The sequence below is a fragment of the Mesoplodon mirus genome (assembly GCF_964341445.2).
Source record: "Mesoplodon mirus genome assembly, chromosome: 18".
Taxonomy (NCBI): domain Eukaryota; kingdom Metazoa; phylum Chordata; class Mammalia; order Artiodactyla; family Ziphiidae; genus Mesoplodon; species Mesoplodon mirus.
The window spans coordinates 55840015-55862650 of record NC_138994.1 but is presented as its reverse complement, the minus strand read 5'-3'; the positions used below and the strand labels follow the sequence as shown (position 1 = coordinate 55862650).

Genomic DNA, 22636 nt, shown 5'->3' with positions numbered 1-22636 from the left:
TCATGGATTAGCTACAGTTTGTGAACCTGCTGAACTGCCAGTTTTAGAGTGTGTGTATGTGTGTGTGTGTGTGCGCGCACGCGTGCATACAGGCACTTTTCTGGAAAGGAATCCTGAGCTTCCAACAGGAGATCTCAAAGGATCAACTCCTTGACCCAAAAGGCTAAGAAGTTATTTTTCTCACAAGGAAAAAATATTTTTTTCCATTTCTTTAACTCTTTATCTGTATGAGATGACGGATGTTCGCTAAACTGAATGTACTAATCATTTCATGATGTATGTAAGTCAAATCATCATGCTGTACACCTGAAACTTACACAGGGCTGTATGTCAATTATATCTCAATAAAGCTGGAAGGAAAAACATTTTTTAAATAAAAATACTAAAGCCAGACATTTTTTTGAAATAAAAAGAAATAAAAGCCAAAAAAGGTTATTCTTCTTGATCTGACCATTGAGCTGGACACTTATCCTGCATGCCCTTTTCCGTTTGCAGATTATACATCAGTGAAAAGCTGAAGAAAGGTTAGGTAGCGGCATCGTAGGCCAGACCCTCTCGTAACATCCCCACTGTGTTGCACACTGTGGACACGTCTCCCTTTTCTTTTTGACCACAAGCCCCAGAAGGGCAGGAACTGTGCCATCTCTACATCCCCCAGGCCCAGTACAGGGCTCCCCTCCCCCAGCCTGCCCCGTCAGAACTTACTACAGATCAAGGCCACAGCCATCCGAAGCAGCTTGAATTGACACTTCATGCCTGACCAGTTCTAGGGAAAAAGGAGAGAGAGTTCCATTAGTTCCAGATCAGACCACTCCTCTGCAGAGGTAACCTGCTTAGGAAAACCTGACATTTAAAAAAATCATCTCCATTAAATCCTGAATGAGCTGGTCGTGGCTTTGTCCCAGATCACACCAGCATGGCTTTGAGATTTCAGGCAATGGTAAGTTTATTAGTGTCATAAAAGCTCTCAAGCTGCACGAACAGAGGAAGAGAATCTAGATCCTGGGAGATGACAGTCCTTGTTTCCCTCACACAGATGTCTTGACGGTTGCCTCAACTGCCGGGTCCCATGGTTGCAAAGGGATGCAGGACAGCAAAGCAAGCCAAGTTAAAGCAGAGCCATCAGGATGATAAAAGAACTCAAAATCCTCCATCTGAGGAACGAATGAGGAGATGACTCAGGGGTCAAGTTCACTGACGTCAAGTATCAAGTGAGTCAACGCAAGGAAAGGGCATATTCAGTGTAACCTGTAAGCGGAAGACTCAAAGGATGAAAACTTCAGAGATTTTTTTTAAGCTCAGGATAAGCTTTCATTTCTGATAAGCTGAGCTGTCCAAAGATGGAGTGATCCATGGGATGGTGAGTTTCCCATCATTGAGGGGTTCACATGGGGGCTTCGCATCACTCAGAGGGGATGCTCAAGAGAATCAGGCATTGGAAAGGGGGTGGGCCAGATGGGCTTCAGACAAATCCCTCTTTCCCCTGAGAATCTCTGAACCTCCAAAGCAGATAATCAGAGTATAATTACTCTCCTAACAAAAGGACTGTTCAATTTACAAAAGACTGCGCCACAGGGCTCCTTTGAGGGGCACTCCTGCAGCGCTTTCAAAGCTCGATTCCATTTACCCAGAAGCAGAAACGAGCCTGGCATCTCCCTGGAACACATCAGTCCTAGGGAAGGAGGCAAGTGGGGACAGCCGGGGCTTCTGTGCCCTCCCACCCACCTCCCCTGCTTCTGCTGCCTGGCCCAGGCCCAGCTCAGGGGCACGTCTTGAACTCCTTTGACATTGGGGGACCCATGCGTGAAACTTGACAGAGGCCCTGAACACTGGCATGCACAATAATGTCTATGGAAGCTTCAGTGGACCAAGCAGGATGCCGGGAAGCTGCCAAAAAGACAGAGAAATCCTGCCACGTTCGGCTTCTTGCCCTTTGCCTCCCTATTATTCCCTAGTGACCTGAACCTCAAAAAAGGCGAGGTGAGTGACACACGGCCCCTCTTTAGGTGGGGGAGTCTAATCTCTGCTTGCTGACATGTTCTGTGCTAAGGAGCAGACGGCAGGACAACGTTGTCACCTGCTGGCGTCTGCCCACAGGGGACCCTCGCTGGGACACAGGCAACAAAACGGGAGTTGGTGCCCTCCACCGGATCTGGCCACCTAATCCAAGCTAGCTCATCTGGCCGAAGGTCGGTGGCCCCTCAGCTCCTCTCCAAGATGAAGCCCAAGGACGGGAGGGTCCTTGGGAGTCACCTGATGGGCCATCTCCACCCAAAGGGACACCCCTGCCAAGAAGCTGACAAAATGGCCCTCCAGCCCCTGTGACCGGGAACTCAGCACCTCCTGAAGCAGCCCCGTGAAGGGGCCCCAATCACTGAAAAGTTCTTCCTGCTATTGTCCGGCCAGGCTTTGTCTCCCTGTGAGGTCCACCCATGGGTCGTCATTCTCCCTTAAATGTGACACCCATGTTCACAGCAGTGTTATTCACAACAGCCAAAAAAGTGGAAGCCAGCCAAGCGTCCATGGATGGGTGAATAGAGAAACAGAAGGTGGTACATCCACACAATGGAATAGTACTCAGCCTTCAAAAGGAAGGAAATTAAGACACACGCTACAACTTGAATGAAACTTGAAGACATTACGCTAAGTGAAATAAGCCACTCACAAAAAGACAAACAGTGTTTGATTCCACTTGTACAAGGTACAGACTACAGAGGTAGTCAAATTCATGGAGACAGAAAGTAGAATAGGGGTTTCCAGGAGCTGGGGGAGGGAGGAATGGAAGTTATGAAATGGGTATCGAGTTTTTGTTTTGCAAAATAGAAAGAGCTCTGTGGACAGATGGCGATTCATGTGGGTATAGAACACTTCTAAGATCCCTTTTCCTCATAAAAACCCTCTGAATATTTTACCTGAAGTCTCTTTCACTGTGTTCTGAGTGACAGTATCTGGCAGAGTAAGTCTAGAATGTACTGGCCGCTCTCTCCTTCAGCTGAGGTCCAGGCCCCTCTGGGCCCTACCTGGGATCTGTCTAAAAAAGCACTGTCTGCATTTTTGGTCTGGCAAGGCCACTGGTGTGGTGGCTCAGAATTCCTTTTTCTAGTGTCCTCGTGTGTGAATCTGAGATGACAACAGGACCTAACTCATTACTCACCTCATGGTTTGTTGCGAAGGTGAAATGAATTAATATGTGTAAAGAAGAACGCCGTCTGGCACGTGGTAAGAGTCATCTAAGTGCCTGATAGTATCTGGACCTGGGGCAAAGATGGTGAGTTTGCCCTGCAGAGCGGCTTTAAAACTTCAGAATCTCTGCTAAGTCAGACAGGGAAAGACAAACACTGTATGATATCACTTACATGTGGAATCTAAAAAATTCAACCAACTAGTGAATATAACACAGAGAACAAATGAGTGGTTACCAGTGAGGGGGGGAGGGGAAATATAGGGATGGGGGAGTGGGAGGTACAAACTACTAGGGGGCAAGACAGGCTGAAGGATGTATTGTATAATATAGCCGATATTTTGTTATAACTGTAAATGGAAAGTAACCTTTAAAAATTGTATAAAAATAAAAAAAAATTTTTTTTAAAGAAGCTTCAGACTCTCCATGACCTTGGAGGAGGCCGGGGAGCTCCAGTTTTGCAACATGGCTCCCAGGACCAGCTTCATCTACCATACCTGCCCAGCCCTGGAAGGCACTGGAGTTTGCCAAGCTGATCCAGTCACCCACCCTCTGACCTGCACTTGAGGGTCCAGGAGGGCAAGTGTAAGGTCACAGTGAGTTAATGTCGAGCTTGACAGGGTTCCCAGTCCAGGGCTCTGTCCGCCCACACTTCCAAGGCAGGGTCACATTCTGTCTGTCTATGCTGGCTGCCCCCAGAGCTGAGCAAACATCAGTAAATGAGCAGCCTCCCAGCAGCTGAGGGGTTAAACTAGAAAGTCACTCCTTTCCACCAGCTGCCTCATCTCCCCCCCTCCTGCCCATTATTCCCTCCAATAAAATAAGCACAGTGAAACAACAGGAGAGAAGGAAAAAAATCTCACACAGAGACAGGCTGCTGCTGCTATAAATGTTGAAAAGCCTGCAGGCCCCTGGGGAATATAAACTTTTTTCAGGTCCTTTAATTTCATTCTCTACCAGAGCCTCACAGGGTGAGATGGTAACTCACCAATGGCCAACAAGGCAGTAACCAGTCCCCTCGGCATCTTGCTCACCCAGCCAGTCAAGAGCTGAGAGGCTGAAACCCAAGCGAGAGAGGTTCTGTTCCCAGACAGCTTTACATAACCCCAGTGGAAACAATTTCTTGTCAAATCACTTCAAGAAAACCCAACACAGAAAACAAGGAAAGCGTGACACAGATAAAAAAGAACATGTCACAGATAAAATTACATTTTATTTAATCCTACAGAAGGATTTTTACTTAATAAAATGAACCTTATAACAGAAATCTTCTGTGACTTTTCGACAACAATCTTTCCTTGTGCTTTGACAGTATGGTTCCATTTGCGAAAATTTAGATCTCAAATGTTTTAGAAAAACAACTATCATATGGGGCAAAGTTAAAGAAAATATCTCGTATATTTAAAAATGAGGGCTACCCTGGTGGCGCAGTGGTTAAGAATCCGCCTGCCAGTGAAGGGGACACGGGTTCGAGCCCTGGTCTGGGAAGATCCCACGTGCCACGGAGCAACTAAGCCCGCGAGCCACAACTACTGAGCCTGCACTTTAGAGTCTGCGAGCCACAACTACTGAGCCCATGTGCCGCAACTACTGAAGCCCGTGAGCCTAGAGCCCGTGCTCCACAACGAGAAGCCACCGCAATGAGAAGCCTGCGCACTGCAACGAAGAATAGCCCTCGTTCGCCGCAACTAGAGAAAGCCCACGTGCAGCAACAAAGACCCAATGCAGCCAAAGATAAATAATAAAATAAAATAAATAAATTTTTAAAAATAAATAAATAAAAATGAAACTCTGCCCTATGGGCCCCAGCAAAAGGCAATTAATAAATTATTCAATTATGTGTGTCTTTATACTGCTAGAATTTAAAATAAGAAGTCTTGATTACAGGTCTTTAATGCCAGCCAGATCATTTGCTGAAATATTTTCTAGATTTATTCCTTTGATGTAAACAAGCATTTTGAAACTCAGAGTGTTTTTTATGAAAAATAAGACACACTTTCATTTAAGGCAGAATCTCTCACTTAAATAGAGTCCTGAGAACAGAAGTGTTTAACATTGTTATGCATCTGAAGCATAAAGGACACATTTTCAGATTATTCTCTGTACAGATATCAGGTGGAATTTATAAAGATAAAGAATTATATGTATAAAAATATATAGGGCTTCCCTGGTGGCGCAGTGGTTGAGAGTCCGCCTTCCGAGGCAGGGGACACAGGTTCGTGCCCCGGTCTGGGAAGATCCCACATGCCGCAGAGCGGCTGGGCCCGTGAGCCATGGCCACTGAGCCTGAGCGTCCGGAGCCTGTGCTCCGCAACGGGAGAGGCCACAACAGTGAGGGGCCCGTGTACCACACCCCCCCACGCCACACACACACACAAAAATATATATATATATAAAAATACACACATATACATACAGGGTCTCCCAGCTGTCTGGTGATTTGTCACATGAAAAACATTTTCACATCCAATTTTTTCATGTCTTTCTCACAACTACCTTGTGAAGAAGGCATTCCAGATGACAGAACAGAGTCCCTGAGAAGTTAAGGAACTCACAGCTATTAAAATGGTGATACCAGTCCTCAAATCCAGATTTCCTGGATGTCAAGTGCATGTTCTTTTTCCTTTTTGTTCTGATGAGGTGCTTTATTGGGACACACAGACAAGTCTTCATTTTGGAATTAAAAATTAATAGTCTAAACATATACACACTACTATATATAAAATAGATAATGAACAAGGACCTACTATATAGCACAGGGAACTCTACTCAGTATTTTGTAATAACCTATATGGGAAAAGAATCTGAAAAAGAACAGATATATGTATATGTATAAATAAGTCACTTTGCTGTACTCTTTTTTTTTGGCCGAGTGGAATGTGGGATCTTAGTTTCCCGACCAGGGATCGAACCCCTGGCCCCTGCAGTGGAAGTGTAGAGTCTTAACCACTGGACAGCCAGGGAAGTCCCTGCTGTACTCCTGAAATTAACATAACACTGTAAATCAACTATACTCCAATATAAAATAAACATTTTTTTAAAAAAAGAACTCTCCCCGTATATTTGCTAACATTCTGGGGAAAAAAAAAAATCGATGGTCTATCTATTAGGTTGAACCACATGAAACTGCCAATGCTTAAATGCTTCTGACCCGCAGAAATGGTAATTTCATATGGTGTGTCCTAATGTATCTCTGAATTGCTGGGCACTGAGCTAGCTTGGGTAAAGGCAGCCTCTTGATGAAAGGAAACTGACCTTCTAAGGAGGAAGTGAGTGTTTTTCACTGTCCAATAAGCACCACACAACTTTCTAAGGGAAAGGCTACCTTATGTCACACTCCAGGGGGCCCCAAAGCTCCCCGTTGGCCAGGGAAAGCCACGTCCTTCTGGAAGATCGCTGGGCTTTTGGGTGGGACAGCTCATCTGCACAGCCACAGGCTACTTGCAGAAAGAAACATAAACTGGAAGAAAACTGCTCTCCCACCCCCCTCCTCAACCCCATGCCCCAGCCCTCGGTCCAGGGTCCTAGAGGTGGTCTGCCCTCACCACAGGAACTTCTGGGGCATCGGGGTTGCTTCCCAGGCGGTGGGAAGGGGTGCAAAAGGTCATCGTTATGAAGTCCTGTTTACCTCTTCTTTCTTAGTTGTGCTGGCTTATCCCCTTCATACACAGATGCACCTTGGGGGGAAGGGGAAGGGGAGGGGGAGGGTGGCCTTTCCTCCCCCTGCAGAAAGGAATTGGGGCAGGGGGAGTGGGGAGTGGCAGAAGCAGAATTCAGAGGAAGAGCTGTGTCTGGGGAAAGCTGTGGCACTGATACGGAATGACCCATTTAAAGGGCCATGTGAGGCGGCCCTGGGCTCCCAGGTGTTTAGCAGACCAAGCCAAGCACCCCGTGTGTAAACACACTGTCACACACCCAGCCGCCCCTGCTGCAGCTCTCTTTCTCTCTCAGTGTACAGAGGGGACTTTGGTGCAAAGAAAGGGGATGGTGCTGAGGAGCAGGCCAGGTGACAGTGGCAATAATAATGAAGAAATGCGGGTGGGGCTTCCCTGGAGGTCCAGTGGTTAAGACTCGTGTTTCCAAGAACTCCATAAACTGTCACTGAGCAGTCACACATCTGCCGCGTGGGTGAAGACAGTGATGGAGGAGAGAGGTGAGAGCAAGAAGACCCCAAAGAGAAGCTACTCCTTTCCTGACAGTCCCTCCTGCCCTCCCTCCGGCCCTTCCCTCCCTCCTTCCCCCCAATTTAGTGGGCACCCTCTGCCATGTGTCCAGCCCTAGTCCAGGCACTGGGGAAAAGATGAGTAAGATCTGGGCTCTGCCTGGAGGCTCCTGGGCCAGTGGGGGCATCAGGCAGGGTAAGCCAAGCACTGCCAGTGACTCCTCTTTCAGCCTCCAAACTTCAGACTGCTTCTAAAACAAGGAAGCCGTCTTGACCTCCTCTGAGACTATCAGATGGCTTCCAATTGCTTGCCTTGAAGATCCTGTCTCTATTCTGAGTCTACCCCGGCCTCTTCTGTGGGGAGCCAGGAATTAAGTTCACACTTCTACTGAGTGGTTATTTTCACTTTATGTCATTGATCCCATCTCATCCCATTTCACAGATGTAGACACTGAGGCACAAAGCAGTAAAGTCATTTGCCCAAGGTCACTCTTTAGGAAATGGGTAGCTGGGATTCAGATCTAGGAGGAATAACAGCTCCTGCTCTTAGCTAGTTACACTAGATTGCCTTTCAGGAAAAGGCAAGGAAAAGCAAGAGAAATGGAATGATGGTGTCCAGTCGCTTTGAGGGGCTGGTGGAGGAGAGCGACACTAGAATGATTGCCAGGAGATGTGGGTTCAAGTCCCCATTTTGCCACAAATTGGATTGTGGCTTTGGACAAATCACTTAACCTCCCAGAGCCTTCTTTCCTGTTTGGGACTTTTGATGAGATCATCTGTAAGATCCCTTTACTTTTTCTTTTTTTTTTTTTAATTTTTGGCTGCTTTGGGTCTTTGTTGCTGCACGCGGGCTTTCTCTAGTTGTGGTGAGTGGGGGTTACTCTTCGTTGCGGTACGCAGGCTTCTCATTGCTGTGGCTTCTCTTGTTGTGGAGTATGGGCTCTCGGCGCATGGGCTTCAGTAGTTGTGGCATGCAAGCTCAGTAGTTGTGGCTCACGGGCTGTAGAGCACAGGCTCAGTAGTTGTGGCACACGGGCTTAGTTGCTCTGAGGCATGTGGGATCTTCCCGGACCCGGGCTCAAACCCACGTCCCCTGCATTGGCAGGCGGATTCTTAACCACTGTGCCACCAGGGAAGTCCCTAAGATCCCCTTACTTTTAACAACCAATGACAAACAAGGAGTTACAATTACGACGCATGCTAGTGGTCAAGGATTTAAACTTTTTAAAGTCACTGAGTAGCAAACAGTTGGAATAGGAAGATGGGCAAAGCCATGGCTGGAGAAAATATGAATCATATATGGAAGGGCCCCACTGGAAGTATCCCGCAGAGGGTGAGGAGTGTCCTTGAACTCAGCTACTGGCCAAGGCCACCTGGTGCTTGCCAAGCCCGGGCTGGAGCGTGGAGGAGGATCTAAAACCCGGCTCCAACAGATTAACGCCAGGCCCAGTGACAGCACAGGGGAGGCCAAGAGAGGGTTGCTGGGACAGGGGGTGCTCACCATCACGATGTTGGCCAGATGGGCAGAGACAAGCGCATACACCCCTCCAGAGGAGCCCACCACTGGTGCGGTCATGTCAGCCACAGACACCGCCAAGGACCCTGGTACAGAGAGAGACGGAGAACTCAAGGATGCTGGAGTCGGCTTCCCACCCCAGTCCCAGGCCCTCGGATGCTGTAGCCTCGGGGCTGAGACCCCAGAGCAAGAGGCTCGCTCTCTTCCTCCCTTGATCCCATGTCACCTCGGAGCTTCCTAGAAGATTCACTTATGGCTGAAAGAACCATTTGGTTCAAACTTCTCCTTTTACAGCTGGGAAGCAAAGTCTCAAGGAGAGAAGCGACTTGCCACCCAGATCATCTGCCTGGCCATCCAGCCTCCCCTTGTGCTATCTCAGGGCTCTGAGCAACGACGAAAATAGTAGCAGTAGTGTTTGCAGAAACAGCCACCCCTTACGGGGCAGTGTGTGTCAGACACCGGCCAAGCACTTTACAGACATCCTTCCCTTTGACCCTCAAGCCCACCCTCTGAGGCGGCGGCACTAGTGGCCTCGGTGCAGACAGGAGGAGGCTGAGCCCAGAGTCACCTGGTCGGGAGGGCCGGAGCCAGGATACCAGTCCAGGTCTGCCTGACACAAAGCCCGGTGCTCTCAGCCTCTCTAGCAGCCACGCCCCAGACTGGGTCAGAGGTCAACCTCCACCCTCTACCCTCGCTCTTTCTCCTCAACCGCATCCAAAAACCTGCCTAGCATCACCTCCCACCGAGTGAAATGACAACAGGCCAACAGGATCTCCAGAGCGGGGCTTCTTTGGAGGAAAAACGTCCTTGAGAAGTCCCGGGGAAGAGAGCAAGATGATGTCATACCCTCTGGGGGAAAGGAATGGTAGAGACGCTTGGTCTGGGGGATGATAAACTTTCATCCTGGGAGGGAAGCTGGGCAGAGAAGAAGATGGGAAATGTGTTGCTCTGGTCTCATTTAAGTGTGATCAATGCTTTGGCTTTCAGGGAAGGACACAGGAGACTAAAAATAACTGGGAGTTAGAACCCAGGGCTCAGAGGATGAGAGGTGGCTGGCCTGGGTGAGTGTGCAGAAATCACCGCTGGAAAATGTCCGCAGGCTCAGGAGCCGGTTAGCTGCTGCCTGGGTGGAGAGAAGAGGGCCAGGCAGAAGGCCAGATTCTGCAGGCCCTACAGGGGTGGAGGGTTCACTGCTTAGCAGGAGGTAAGGCATGGCCCGGCCTAGGAACCAGCGCGCCGGACACCCTGGGCGTGGAGAGGCCCCTGCCACGTCATGTGCCTTCTCCCTGGCGTGCCGCCACCCCCAGACCACTCTCAAGGCTTCCTGGCTCACTGAGATCCTTGGAGGAAGAGATCCCCACAACAGATTCTTAGCCTCAAGGGGAATGTCGTCTCTCAGGAAAATACAAACTGTCACGAACTAAGGGCACCAAGTCCTTCTCCCCTCCCAGGGCAACTATAAATCTTTCTTCTCCCCTTTCACGCTTTCCCTCTGGCTTTAATTAGGTATTGATCTATTGTCAGATAACTTTCTTTTTTTTTTTTAACTGCCTAGCCTTGGGGTCAGCCCTATATAACAGGAAAAAGAAAAAAAAAAAAAATCCCAGGGTGGCCAACAGGCAGGCAGCGGGATCTGCATGACAAAGGATTCCCACGCTCTCACTCTCCCTGGCGGCAGGGCTGGCTGCAAAGGCTGCACTGCAGGGCTGCACAGGGCTGGCTGCCCAGTAATTACCGTCTGGACAGAGGAAGCCCCAGCCTCCTTGGGGCTGGCCTCTTTCCTCCACGTGAGTCCCCACAAACCGGGCCAGATTCTGCTCCCTCGGCCTCCCCGGTGGGATGCATCAGGACAGGGAGGCGGCAGAGAAGCCCCCAGGGTCCAGCTTCCGTGCACTGACCTTTCCCTCACCCTGACGACGGATGAGAGTCCTGACCCCAGGACCAGAGGCCAGTCTGGATTGTGGCAGGATTATGGGATGGGGGCGTGACTGGCTACTTCTGTGGCCCTGGGCACAGCTCCTGAATTCTTTGGGCTTCAGTTTTCACATCTGTGAAATGAGGAGGTTAGTCTAAGGCTTTCTAACTTTTGAGCAGGGAGACACTGTTTTCAAAGACACCTGACTCACACCCCTACCCCATGGTGCAGAGAGCTGCTCTGGCTGAATGGGGGTGGGACCTGGGGAGTAAAGTTTGCCCCCCACTGGAGGGCATCTCAAGGGTTCCTTCCAGATCAGAAATACAATAATCCAAGTCTTGGCCTAAGATCCAGGGTCTGAGGTTCGGATCCTGGTTCTAGAATCTGGAAGGTGACAACCTGGATCCACCTGCCCTCCATTTGTGGTAGAAAGACTTTCCTTAAGTGACTGCAGATTAGCCCTGGACTATAGGGACTAAGAGAGGTCAAGTATAAATGTATGTATTCATATCAATAAAGTAAGACAGGTCATCTCAGGACAGAAAGCCAGGGCCAGGCAGGATTCCCGATGAACTGAATGGATCACACAGTTCAATAAAGGCCAGTGTGAACTCCTGGAGGTCATGGGGGCAGAGGACGGGGAGAGAAAGGCAAGCTGGAGTGACACGCCACACCTGTACACAGCAGACAAACCAAAGGATCAGTGCTAGTCAGGGCTATGAATTTTCCCCCAAAACCCTGGGTCCATGCCAGCACGGGGATGAACTGGTGACTTTGCCATAATGCATAGCTGCGATAATTTTAGCCTGGAAAATTTACAGCAGGTGTTCTCCAGCATCTCCCTTAGCCGTTAAAAAAAAAACCCAAACAAATCCAAATAAAAATTGGCAGAACATCTACCTTTAAGCAGTACAACTTTATTTATGTATGTACTCTTTCACTTCGTTTACAAATATTTGTTGCTTACCATGTACCAAACCCTGTGCTAGGCTCTGGGGATGCATCCATTGCTTCTGATCTATATAATCTATCATAAAGCTGGGCAGAGCAGCGAAGAGACTGGATCTTAAAGTATTTAAACTCAGCCCTGTAATCATTAGCCGGAAGTGAGATGCACGTTGGCTTCAAGCACTGGCTAGAAGCCCCGGGCGGAGGAAGGGTTTCCACTCCAGTTCTAGGGCTTCTTGGCTGAGCAAATAGAGTTGATTTTACCTCTTTGAACTGCCTATAAAATGAGGGTGTCAGCACCTACCTCATAGGAATGTTGTGATGAGAAGAGCAGATAACATACGTGTGAACCATTTATCACATACCTGGACTACTAGACACACTCAGCAGAGGTTAGTTATTATCGTTACAAAATGCGATGGCCTTGGATTTGGAATGTTTTCATTGGGCAGGAATTAGAGGGCAGGGGTCCATGTCTATTAAGACCTCCCTTGGTTTCTGACAAATTATGTGCATAAAGGTTAAGGCCTGCCTTTTAATTCTCGTAACACTATGACAGCGTTAGAGCACAGCCTCTGAGGTCAGATAGCCTGGATCAGAGCCCAGCTCCACCACTTATGACTGTATCTTCCTAAGCAAGTCACTTAGCATCCCTAAGTCTCGGTTTCTGTATCTGTAACAGATGGAGAGTTAACAGTTCCTGCCTCATGGAGTTGTCGTGGGGATTAAATACAGCCTGCACAGGACAGGCACCTGATAACTATTGGCTATCCGGTCGGGGTCTGGCTGTCTGAACGGGCCCCCCTCTCTGAGGAGGGATGCACACAGAGCAGAGAGGAAAGAAGGGGTACAGGCAGGTCAATCAACTCAATCCTGGAGATCAGCGATTTGATATGCGGTGACCAGAATGCCCTCTGCTCTGAATCAATGACTCAGATAGAACAGTGCGTGTCATTTGCTTTGCAATACAGCCCCACACCCTCAGGTTTAGTTGGAAAGCCCCCGTCTGCCTTTACACCATCTCCTTCTGCACTGGCATCACTGGGAAGTGATACCTGCACTGTCTTCCCTCTGGGTGTCGTCTGGTTTGGGCGAGGCCTGAGTCATCTTGAATCTATGTCTGTCTTCTAGGTTACTGGCTCTCCCATCTAATTAACTACCAACTGCAAGTGTTACGAGCATCTTTCCCGTTCCTCGCCATTAACCATCTGGGTCTCCGCGTATGTAGGTATGGAAAATGAGGCTCTAAATCCCCAGATGTCGACACTCAGGGGTGTGTCAGTGGCTAAGGAAGTCCGCACACAGAGATGTTCATCAGACCTTTTTTCAAGGATGCAGAAGGTGCTGGATTCTGGGAGAAGCTGGAGTGAGTGCTGTCCAAGGTGGCCAAGTTTTTAACCTCAGCACAGGAGTGAAGGAGACAGCGCTGGGCCAATCTCCCAGGCTGAGGGTTCACGAACTAGCAGACCAGCCTCTCATGGGATTGGGGGGTGTGTGTGTGTGTGGTGGTGGTGGGACCCTTCCCTCTTTGATTCCTGAAGTCATTCCACTTACTTCCAGGGTCCCTGCCTGCCCACTGTTTACAAGGCTGACGCTGCCCTGCTCTCCTGATGACAACTTCAATGCCACTCAGGAAGGATTAAGATCTTACTTAAACGTACACACAAAGCTCCCCTGGGCACAGCTGTCAAGGGGGGAAGAGCTGAGGTGGCAAACCTTGTAAAGAAAAAAGCCAGCGATAAAGCTGGAAACATCACGATGGAGATCCCTCTCTTCAGAAAGAAGCCCAGCTGGTGCAGACTTTTCCTGCAGAAACCTGTTCTCTCCCCACCTCATCCCGGTCCTCCTCCCCTGCCACTGGGGAGGGGGACAGGGGGCTGGCCACTATCCTCAAGGCCACAATGATCACTATCATCACCTGCCACGTGCGCTGAGTCAGCCAGGGCCCCAGACTCCTCCAGCTGGCACGAGTGAGCACTACCTCCCAGGCCAGACTCTCTCCGGCCAGCCGTGGGTCAATCAAGGGCCAGCCCGGGCAGAGGCAAGATCCCCCTTAGGGTACAGGTGCTGGCCTGGCCAGGGGAGGTACCTGGCTCCACTCACTCCTTGGATGTCTCCACAGGGATCTCACCTCCCTTGCACGGTTTATTTCATCCTTCACCTCACTCCGCCCTCCTCACGCCCAGCAGGCAGATCTCATCAGTTCCCTCTTAAAGCTTAACGGGGCCAAGAGAAGGTAAGGCATTTCCCCAAGTCCGCACAGCTGCAACATGGCAGTGTGAAGACTGAAACTCTGGTCAGTCTGCCTGCTCCAAATCCTGTGCTCTCCCCTCCTTTGTCATCACATGCCTCCCTCTGTGGGTGGCAGTTCCCTTTCCAGTAACCCCAGGGAAGTGGGGAGATTTGCCTGGAGGCCAAGCCTAGTGGTCAGGAGCCTGGATGGTGAGGGTCCTCCGGAAATTGGGGCTTGCTTGACCTCATGGGGTCTCCTAGCCGCCCTGGGGAGGTTCACCCCTGGGGACACGGGGCCCACCTGCCTACCTGCCACGACACCAGCCACATAGACAAGCGCGATGCGGGTTGCTCCGTGCACCATCTCCAGGGGTACCCCCACCAGGAGCTGCAGCACCACGTTGAGTCCCAGGTGTTCTATCCTGTACAGAGAGATCACATTCACTCATCCATTCATTTAGCATGCCAAGACGCTGGGGATCCAGTAGTGGACAAGACCCTATAGCTGGGAGTTCCCTGGTGGTCTAGTGGTTAGGATTCAGTGCTTTCATTGCTGTAGCCCAGGTTCAGTCCCTGGCTGGGGAATTTTGATCCCACAAGCCATGCTGCGTGGCCAAAATTAAATTAAGAAAAAAAAGACCCTATAGCTGCCTTTGAGGAGCTCACAGTCTGGGGGGTGGAGGGGAAGGAATTACAATGCAGATAGACCATTTTGGAGTGTTCCTTACACCCTCCCTGCCAGCTGGGACAGGAACACAGGTACAGGGCTGGGTGATGACTGGCAGTGTCTGCACTTGCCAATGAGGGGTTAACAACGGTCAAGATGCAGCAACTCCATCAGTTGACACAAGAGAAGAAGCTGAGGCTCAGAGAGGGGCACTGACCGACTTAAAGTCACACAGCTGGTTAGTGGTCAGGCTGGGACCACGGCCCTGGGCTCTGATGTGTGGGACCTGGTCCATTATCCAGGCTACTCAGTCGCTCTGGCTCACTATTGTAAGACCTACTGATATTTAAAGAGAAAGATGTTTTCCAAACAAGTGCAAGCATGAAAGATATCTGTTAGAGCTTAGTATATCAAAGTTATCCTCCAGTTCCTGTTGTGTCCAGATCTTGGCTCATGAGGAGACTGAAGCATGAAGTGCCTCCCCGACCCTGCCCCTCAGCCTGTGAAGTTGAAGCTGGGACACAGCAGGCAAGGCATCCATCCCCTCAGGCTCAGAGTGGAGACATCCATCAACAACCATCCAGAAGTCTCCTCACGCCAAAGCACCTTTCCCAGCACGTGCAGCCAGTTAGGGGGTGGCTCTTGTGCCCCCTTTGGAGGCTCAGCAGGAAGGGAGGCCCACAGTGGAGCTTCCTCTTGGCCACTGTGGGTCTTTCTGCCAAGGAAAGAGCCATGCGGGCCAGGATAATCCTCTTCCCATTGGCAACCCCAGGGACAGGCACCCACAGGACTTTTCCAGGCTTTTCCTTTACTTCTCTAGAACAGTCTGTAGAAGACACCACAGAGGTCTGGTGTCTGGGGACTCTGATTTCCCAACTCCATGCTTCTACTATGTAAAAACAGTCTCCAGCCAAGACTGTGCTCTTCAAGGGACTTGGACCTGGGTGGTCGCCTGGTCCTTATCCTGGTGTAGGAGGTACCAGTGAGAACAGATTGCACTCCAGGCCCCACAAGAGGCCACATGGCTCCACAAACAGAGACTTTAAGTATCGCTAGAGTTCCTCAAGAAGACTCATGCCACCACATTGCGAGACCTCCTGTCAATAAATCTGCCCTTTATTTCACTTACAGGGCACTCACACACATGGTTTATGGACAATGAACCTGGTGGCTGACCACATTTCCCTCTTTGCTTTGGCCGCTAGGAAGCTCAGAATAAATTTATAACCCACTTACAGCAAGTACATAGCATCACATGCTGTGTATATGCTAAAAAGCTCTCTGTTGGCTTTTTAGCATTTTCCTCTCTCTATTTTCCCTTTCCCATACACTTTGTTTTTAAATAAATTTATTTATTTTATTTATTTATTTTTGGCTGCCTTGGGTCTCCGTTGGGGCACACAGGCTTTCTCTAGTTGCAGCGAGTGGGGGCTGCTCTTCATTGCGGTGCACATGCTTCTCATTGCGGTGGCTTCTCTGGTTGAGGAGCATAGGCTCTAGGCACGCGGGATTCAGTAGTGGTGGCACACGGGCTCAGGAGTTGTGGCTCACGGGCTCTAGAGCGCAGGCTCAGTAGTTGTGGCGCACGGGCTTACTTGCTCCGTGGCATGTGGGATCTTCCCAGACTAGGGCTCAAACCTGTGTCCCCTGCATCGGCAGGCGGACTCCCAACCACTGTGCCACCAGGGAAGCCCCTCCCATACACTCTTAATAATTTACTCATACAGTTTGGTATTACGTAAGTTTCAAGAAGCCACCTCAAATCCTGTGTCCAGGTAGATAAAAATATATATATATATATTTCAGTCCAGGCTCTCTGGACCAGTTATTTTCCCACAGGGACTCTTGATAGAGTGTACTCACCCCGCATGCATGAAGATGTAGGTCAGGTAACGCCAAGCCTGTGCTCGGAGCTGTGGATGGTAAACCAGTGAGTTCTTCAGGTATCGTGGATGGGTTACCTGCAGCACAAATTGGTCCAGCGACACCCCATTATAGAGGAAAAAGGCAACCTGGATGAGAGCACAGGATGAAGAGAGCCTGTTACTAGGTGTGAAACTGCCCAGGAACCCCTCTTGTGCTGACATTTGGAATCTCTACGGAAGTTGTCGTCTTTCCTTCTCACAGAAGGAGGGACATCCCTACAACCAGAGCCAAGCTAGCCCTGCACCATCTCTTGCCCCACTTCTGTTCGATTATTTTGTGTTAAATGTTCACAAAATGGTCTCATGGTCTCTGCCCACATTTCCTCGGTGTTAAGCAGGAAGGGTTTGTAGGATTTTAAACTTTAATTCTGATAATAACTCACATACCCACTTGGGGGCTGAGGCAATTCCACATAAGTTGATTAAAAAAAAAAAACTGTGGTAAAATACACATAAGGTAAAATTTACCATCTTAACCATTTTAAGTGTACAGTTCAGTGGTATTAAATACATTCATAATGTGCAACCATCACCAACATCCATTTACAGGATTCTTTTCATCTCGTAAAACTGAAAAAAACTCTATACCCATTAAACATTAATTCCCATTCCCTGCCTCCCAGCCCCTGGCAATCACCATTCTGCTTTCTGTTTCCATGAATTTGACTACTCCAGGGACTGCATATAAGTAGAATCATACAGTATTTGTCTTTTGTGATTGGTTTATTTCACTCAGCATAATGTCATCAAGGTACAGCCGTGTTGTAATACATGTCAGAATTTCCTTCCTAATAATCCTCTGTATGTATCTACCACATTTTGTTATCCATTCATCTGTCAATGGACACTTGGGTTGCTCCCACCTTTTAGCTATTGTGAACAATGCTGCTATGAACACAGGTGTACAAATATCTCTTTGAATCCCCATTTTCAATTCTTTTGGGTATACACCCAGAAGTGGAATTGCTGGACCATGTAATTCTGTTTAATTTTTTTGAGGAACTGCCATACTGTTTCCCACAGTGGCTGTACCATTTTCCATTCCCACCAACAGTACACAAGTGTTTCAATTTCTTTGAATTCTCACCAACACCTCACATAATTGTTCTTTTTTTTTTTTTTTTTTTTTTTGGCTGCACTGTGTGTCATGCGGAACTTCCCCGACCAGGGATTGAACCTGTGCCCCCTGCAGTGGAAACATGGAGTCTTAACCACTGGACCGCCGGGTAAGTCCCACATAAGTTAATTTTAAAGATGACTGATGTGTACCTGTTTAAGCCCTAAGAGAGTATTTATCTGAACTATTTTTTCCTGGAACTCTTTTTCTTTCTTTAAATATTATTTATTTATATGGTTGCGCTGGGTCTTAGTTGCAGCAGGTGGGCTCCTTAGTTGCAGCTCGCCAGCTCCTTAGCTGTGGCATGTGAACTCTTAGTTGCGGCATGTATGTGGGATCTACTTCCCTGACCAGGGATAAAACCCAGACCCCCTTCACTGGGAGCACGCCACCAGGGAAGTCCCCTGGAACTCTTTCTAGAATGCAAAATTCATGTCCCTTAATTTTAAGGATGTCTCAGGTATTGATCTGGGCTGTAGGAGTGATGTCTTCTCCAGTAATTGATAGGGATTTTGCTCCTATACTAAATGGTCCCAAATTCTCATGTTTCTTTACGACTCAGGTTTGCTTTCACATTTTCTTTTGTCCTCTCCCGCAATGCCTGGGTGTCAGCACGTTGTTGACCAGGTACTACAACAAGGTTCTTACTTCCTATTGTTGGTTGGTAGGGGGCCCCTTCTAGTAGCTTCCCACCATGTTCACTCTGTTACGGACTCAGAAAACCAGGTTACTAGAACTGTATGTAAAACAAAAACCTTGGGCTTTAGTATAAGGACTCTGAAACAGTTACTTCATCATTTTCCAGTTTCTTCTAGATTGGTGGCTCGAGATTACACAGCTGAGGTTTCTGAAAATCTGAAACCAATCTGGACACAAGATCTGACTCCTCTGGATGACCTTGGGCAAATTATTTTAATTTACTGGTCCTCAGTTTCCCCATCTGGAAACGGGGATACTAATTCTTACACTTCCACGGTGATCGTGAGGTTTAAAATTGATAAAGTACGTGAGAAGCAGGCATGCACTGAGGGAAGGCAGCTGTAATTAGTGTGTGGCTAAGCCCTCCTGGGCTGAGACTGGGAATGGCTCAGGCCTCCCAGCAGCTGGGTTCCCGGGGCTCTCTGGGAGCCATTCTGTCCACCTAACACCGTGGGTACAGGTGGCCTGGGAGCAAATACAGCTTCCAAGACAGCTTGTTATTACTGGTCCTCAAATAGAAGTTAATAAATAGACCAACACAGTAAGCGCTTGGAAAACAAGTCCAAGAATATCTCAGAAAAATCACAACTTCCACATGTACTTGGATGAAGCCAGAACCACAGAGGAGCTCTAGCCTGCAGTCCAGATATTATGATTTAGAAAAAAAGAAGAGGGACGCCATGCAGCATGATGATCCCGCAGTTTGATTCGGCAGGAACTTTACAAGAACATATGCAGGGGCGGTAAGTAGGCCCCTGGTTCTGGAAGAGAAACGATGGAGATTATAAAACGCCCCAGGGAAGCCAAGCATCGGTTCGTTCAAGAGCTGGGGTTGGGAGGCCCGCTGGTTCTTGGGCTGAAGAGCAGAAAGCATTCAGAGTTCCTCATACAGGAGCGCTGATTCAGAAGGCGGTACTTTGGATTCTGCTGCATAAGCATGAGACTTTTAGAATAACAATAGACATGGATGATTTCCTAAGGGGAGAATGTTCTTGCAAAATACGTGAAGCCCACATCTACCTGTTCATGTATGCTCCCTCCCATATGTATCTGTGCAATGCTTTTGTGTTCAGAAAGCACCACCTGCCGTTCTCCGGCTCTAACTAGGGGAGTCCTGTGGGAGAAGGAGGGCAGGTCTGGTTATTCCTACTTTACAGGTGTCCCCGAGGACACCCGCTGCAGGAGGAACTCAAAGAAGGTGTCTTCATGAGTTAGCCCGGCTAAGTCCCCCGTCAATGAACTACTGACATTGTGTTTGCTGCTGTGGCTTTCGGTGGAGGTGGTCACATGGGGATTTTGCTGCAGGGCGCATTGCCTGAGGTAATGAGCTTTGTGATCTCTCTATGGCCGGGGTTATGACAACACTTGCGTGCCCTGTAACAGGGCCTGACTTGCAGCGACTTGACCGCAGATATCCTCTTGACGCGCCAGCAGCCCCTCCCCAACCCTCGTCCTTGCCTCCAGCAGTGTTACGGTGATCATGAACCAGGGCGGTGGGCAGCAGGTGTAGCTGTCGAAGTACCACTTGCGGTCAATCTCCCGGGGCAGGGTCTCGTATGCCACGTGGCGGATCAGTCGCTGGGAGAAGTTCAGCCCCTTCTCCTCCAGCAGGGCCTTGCTGCAGAGCCTGCGGTTGCCCTGCAGGATGGCCTGGCGGAAGCTGTTGGACCGCTTGTTGCTCATCTACACGGGAAACAGGGCAGGGGAGGGGGGTCAGAACCGGAGCCTCAGGGGAGCCCCATCCCGTTTTCCCAGCCAGCACATTCCTTAGACCAACCAGGCCCGATTCTACCCTCCTCTTTCTTCTGTAATAGTGAACAAGAAGTTAAATGTAATAGTTAACAAGAAGCAATATTCACTGAGCTCTTATGTGTCAGGGGCTGTTCTAAGCACATCACAGCTTGGCTCATGGATGCCACTAGTCTGCCTGCTAGATAAAGACCATGAATAACCCCATTCCACCAGACAGCAGACCAAAGCAGAGAGAGTTTTAGGAATCCATCAAGTTCAAACTCAGTAGGGCTCCAGAGCCTGTATTCATATCCACTATACCTCCCTTCCACCCACCTGTCCATTATCCATCACAATTTCTTGAGCAACTACTAAGCATCAGGTGTTGCCAGACATGGGGATACAGTGGTGCTCAAGACAGATAAGTAACCAGCAATAAGTAACGGTTCGGAGTGAAGGCTGCTGCGGGAGCACACAGGAAAGAGTCCAACCCGGTCCCAAGGTAGTCAGGGAGGGCTTCCTGAAGGAGGTGGCATCAGTGAGAACTGAAGGATAAGTAGGGGTCAGCATCCTCGGTTCCCGGAACCAGAATCCAAAGCTGTGCTTGTGGAAGATCATCAGCCCTGAGTGCCTCCATGGGAACTGTGATGCTCAGGGAGCCCCAGGACTGGCCCCTCCCCAGGCAGAGTCCTGGCTGCCTCACCCAGTGGTCAGCCTGACCCCCAGAGATCAGAGGCGGTCCTACTGACTTCCAGCCTCCCAAGGCTTCTGTTACCTCCCATCCACCCTCCACGACCACACTCTAGACCCTTCCTACGGGGAGATGTCCTAAAGACACAGCTCTCCCAACCCCAGAGCTCACAGTGCCACCCAGGGGCTGCTCTGTGGTTGCGGGGTGGGGATTATCAACATATTCCTGGGACTGTGGGCCCAGCAGGAACATCAGGTTAAAACTGAAGGCAGGAGTCCAGACAGGGCAGGGAAGGTGAGCCAGCCCAACCAAGGCATATGGGTTTGAAGACCTGTCAGGGGGCAGGGAGCTGGGGAGGATCTGGGTTCAGACCAGGCCAGGTGGAACAAGCCTCCATCTGCAGTGCCCCGTTCCCTCTCCTGGGTTCTGCACACACCTGAAAAATCTGACCTAAGCCTCCCCCATCCAGCAGGCCTTCCTGGATGAACCCCTTCCAACGATGGCCTATTCCCATCCCCTCCACGCCTGCAAAGCTTGGGTCTGGTTCTTAGTGGCTTGGTGGTTCTGTAAATGCGGATGGGACTTGGGGCTCCATGATCACTACAAGCCCAAGATAAGAACATGTCATCAAATATGTTTGTAGCCGTCCTCTCCCCCAATCCCTGGATGTGTACATGCACATGTGCGTGTACCACACATATACTCACAAACAATACATCTGCAAGACCCGTGGTGGGAAGGAGCTCAGCATAAATACAGGAGAAGCAGTGTGTACACACATACACACTCACCATTCACCTGTGCCCCGATGTGCCTAGAACTGTGCCGGGCAGAGCAGCAGCCACAGTCTCTGGCCTCACAGAGCATACAGGGGAGACAGATGCACAAATGGCAGCAAAAGAGGATGTCATCTTCATTATTTGGTGCGTAGTATTATCCCCACGTTATAAAGACGGGGATGAGAGCTTGGAGAGCGTAAAATTTTCTCAAGGACCCACAGTTAGTAAATCACAGAGTCAGGATTCAAATCCAGATCTGCCTGACTCTGGAGCCCATGCTGGCTCATGTGGAGCTTTTGTGCCAATTAGATAAGGGAGCCTCTCCTTCCAGGTGGATGCACCTATTCCAGGCCTTGCTGAACAAAGCCCAGGCCAGATTTCAGTCCCCATTCCTCTCTCTGCCCGGCATCCTTGTGCAGTCCACAACCTGCACACCCATACATGACAACCCTGGCCACTCAGCTGTAATGCAATGTGGTCTGTGCTATAAGACAGGCCTGTGAAAAGCACTGCGGGGGCTCTGGGTAAGGTTGGTTCATTCTGCCTGGGTTGGGGTGGGAAAGGGCTCACAAAGGATGCAGGGGAGTTAACCTGGTAGAAGAACTTTAGAGGCAACAGAAACTTTCAAACACTTCTTCTTATTTCATCCTTGCCACAGCCCTGAAGAGGGTCTCCTCTGGCTTCCTTTTACACATGGGAAAACCGGGGCTCAGTTTTGCCACTGAGTGGCAAAGGCAGAGCCTGTCGCAGGACCCAGGCCCACCTGACTCCAGCCCCTGAGCTCTCTGCCCTGCCCAGAGCTTCCCCCCTGGTGAACCCCTTCTTAGTCTTGGCCTCCAGGGCAGCCCTGCTCACAAGAATCCAGGCTATGGCTGGCTGCTCCAGCTCAGAATTCAAATAGAGAAATCTCGATGGTAACAAGTAATCTGCTGTTGGGAATTCACACAGAGGACTCCACGAACCCCCAGCTGGGGAGAAGCAGCTCCCCTGGCCCAGCCATGCCTTCACTCTGCCCTGGGCTGAGCAGGGCATGCAGCAAACATGCTGGCGCTGGGGCTGTGGACGAGCCAGTG

At 49.6% G+C, this 22636-nt stretch overlaps 1 protein-coding gene across 3 annotated transcripts in view; it reads right to left on the bottom strand.

Annotated features, from left to right (window-relative positions):
- The window catches only part of RHBDL3 (rhomboid like 3), a 42234-nt gene that overhangs the window by 2625 nt on the left and 16973 nt on the right, over window positions 1–22636 (bottom strand). For 2 of the 3 annotated variants that reach the window (XM_082603142.1, XM_082603143.1), the window contains 5 exons: window positions 19821–20045; window positions 16485–16633; window positions 14264–14376; window positions 8845–8945; window positions 706–766 (listed from right to left, as the gene is read on the bottom strand). In XM_082603142.1, the coding sequence (XP_082459268.1) occupies window positions 706–766; window positions 8845–8945; window positions 14264–14376; window positions 16485–16633; window positions 19821–20045 (649 nt within the window). Of the gene's footprint in view, window positions 1–705; window positions 767–8844; window positions 8946–14263; window positions 14377–16484; window positions 16634–19808; window positions 20046–22636 lie in introns of all 3 variants that reach the window. The other variant, XM_082603141.1, reaches the window with a different exon arrangement.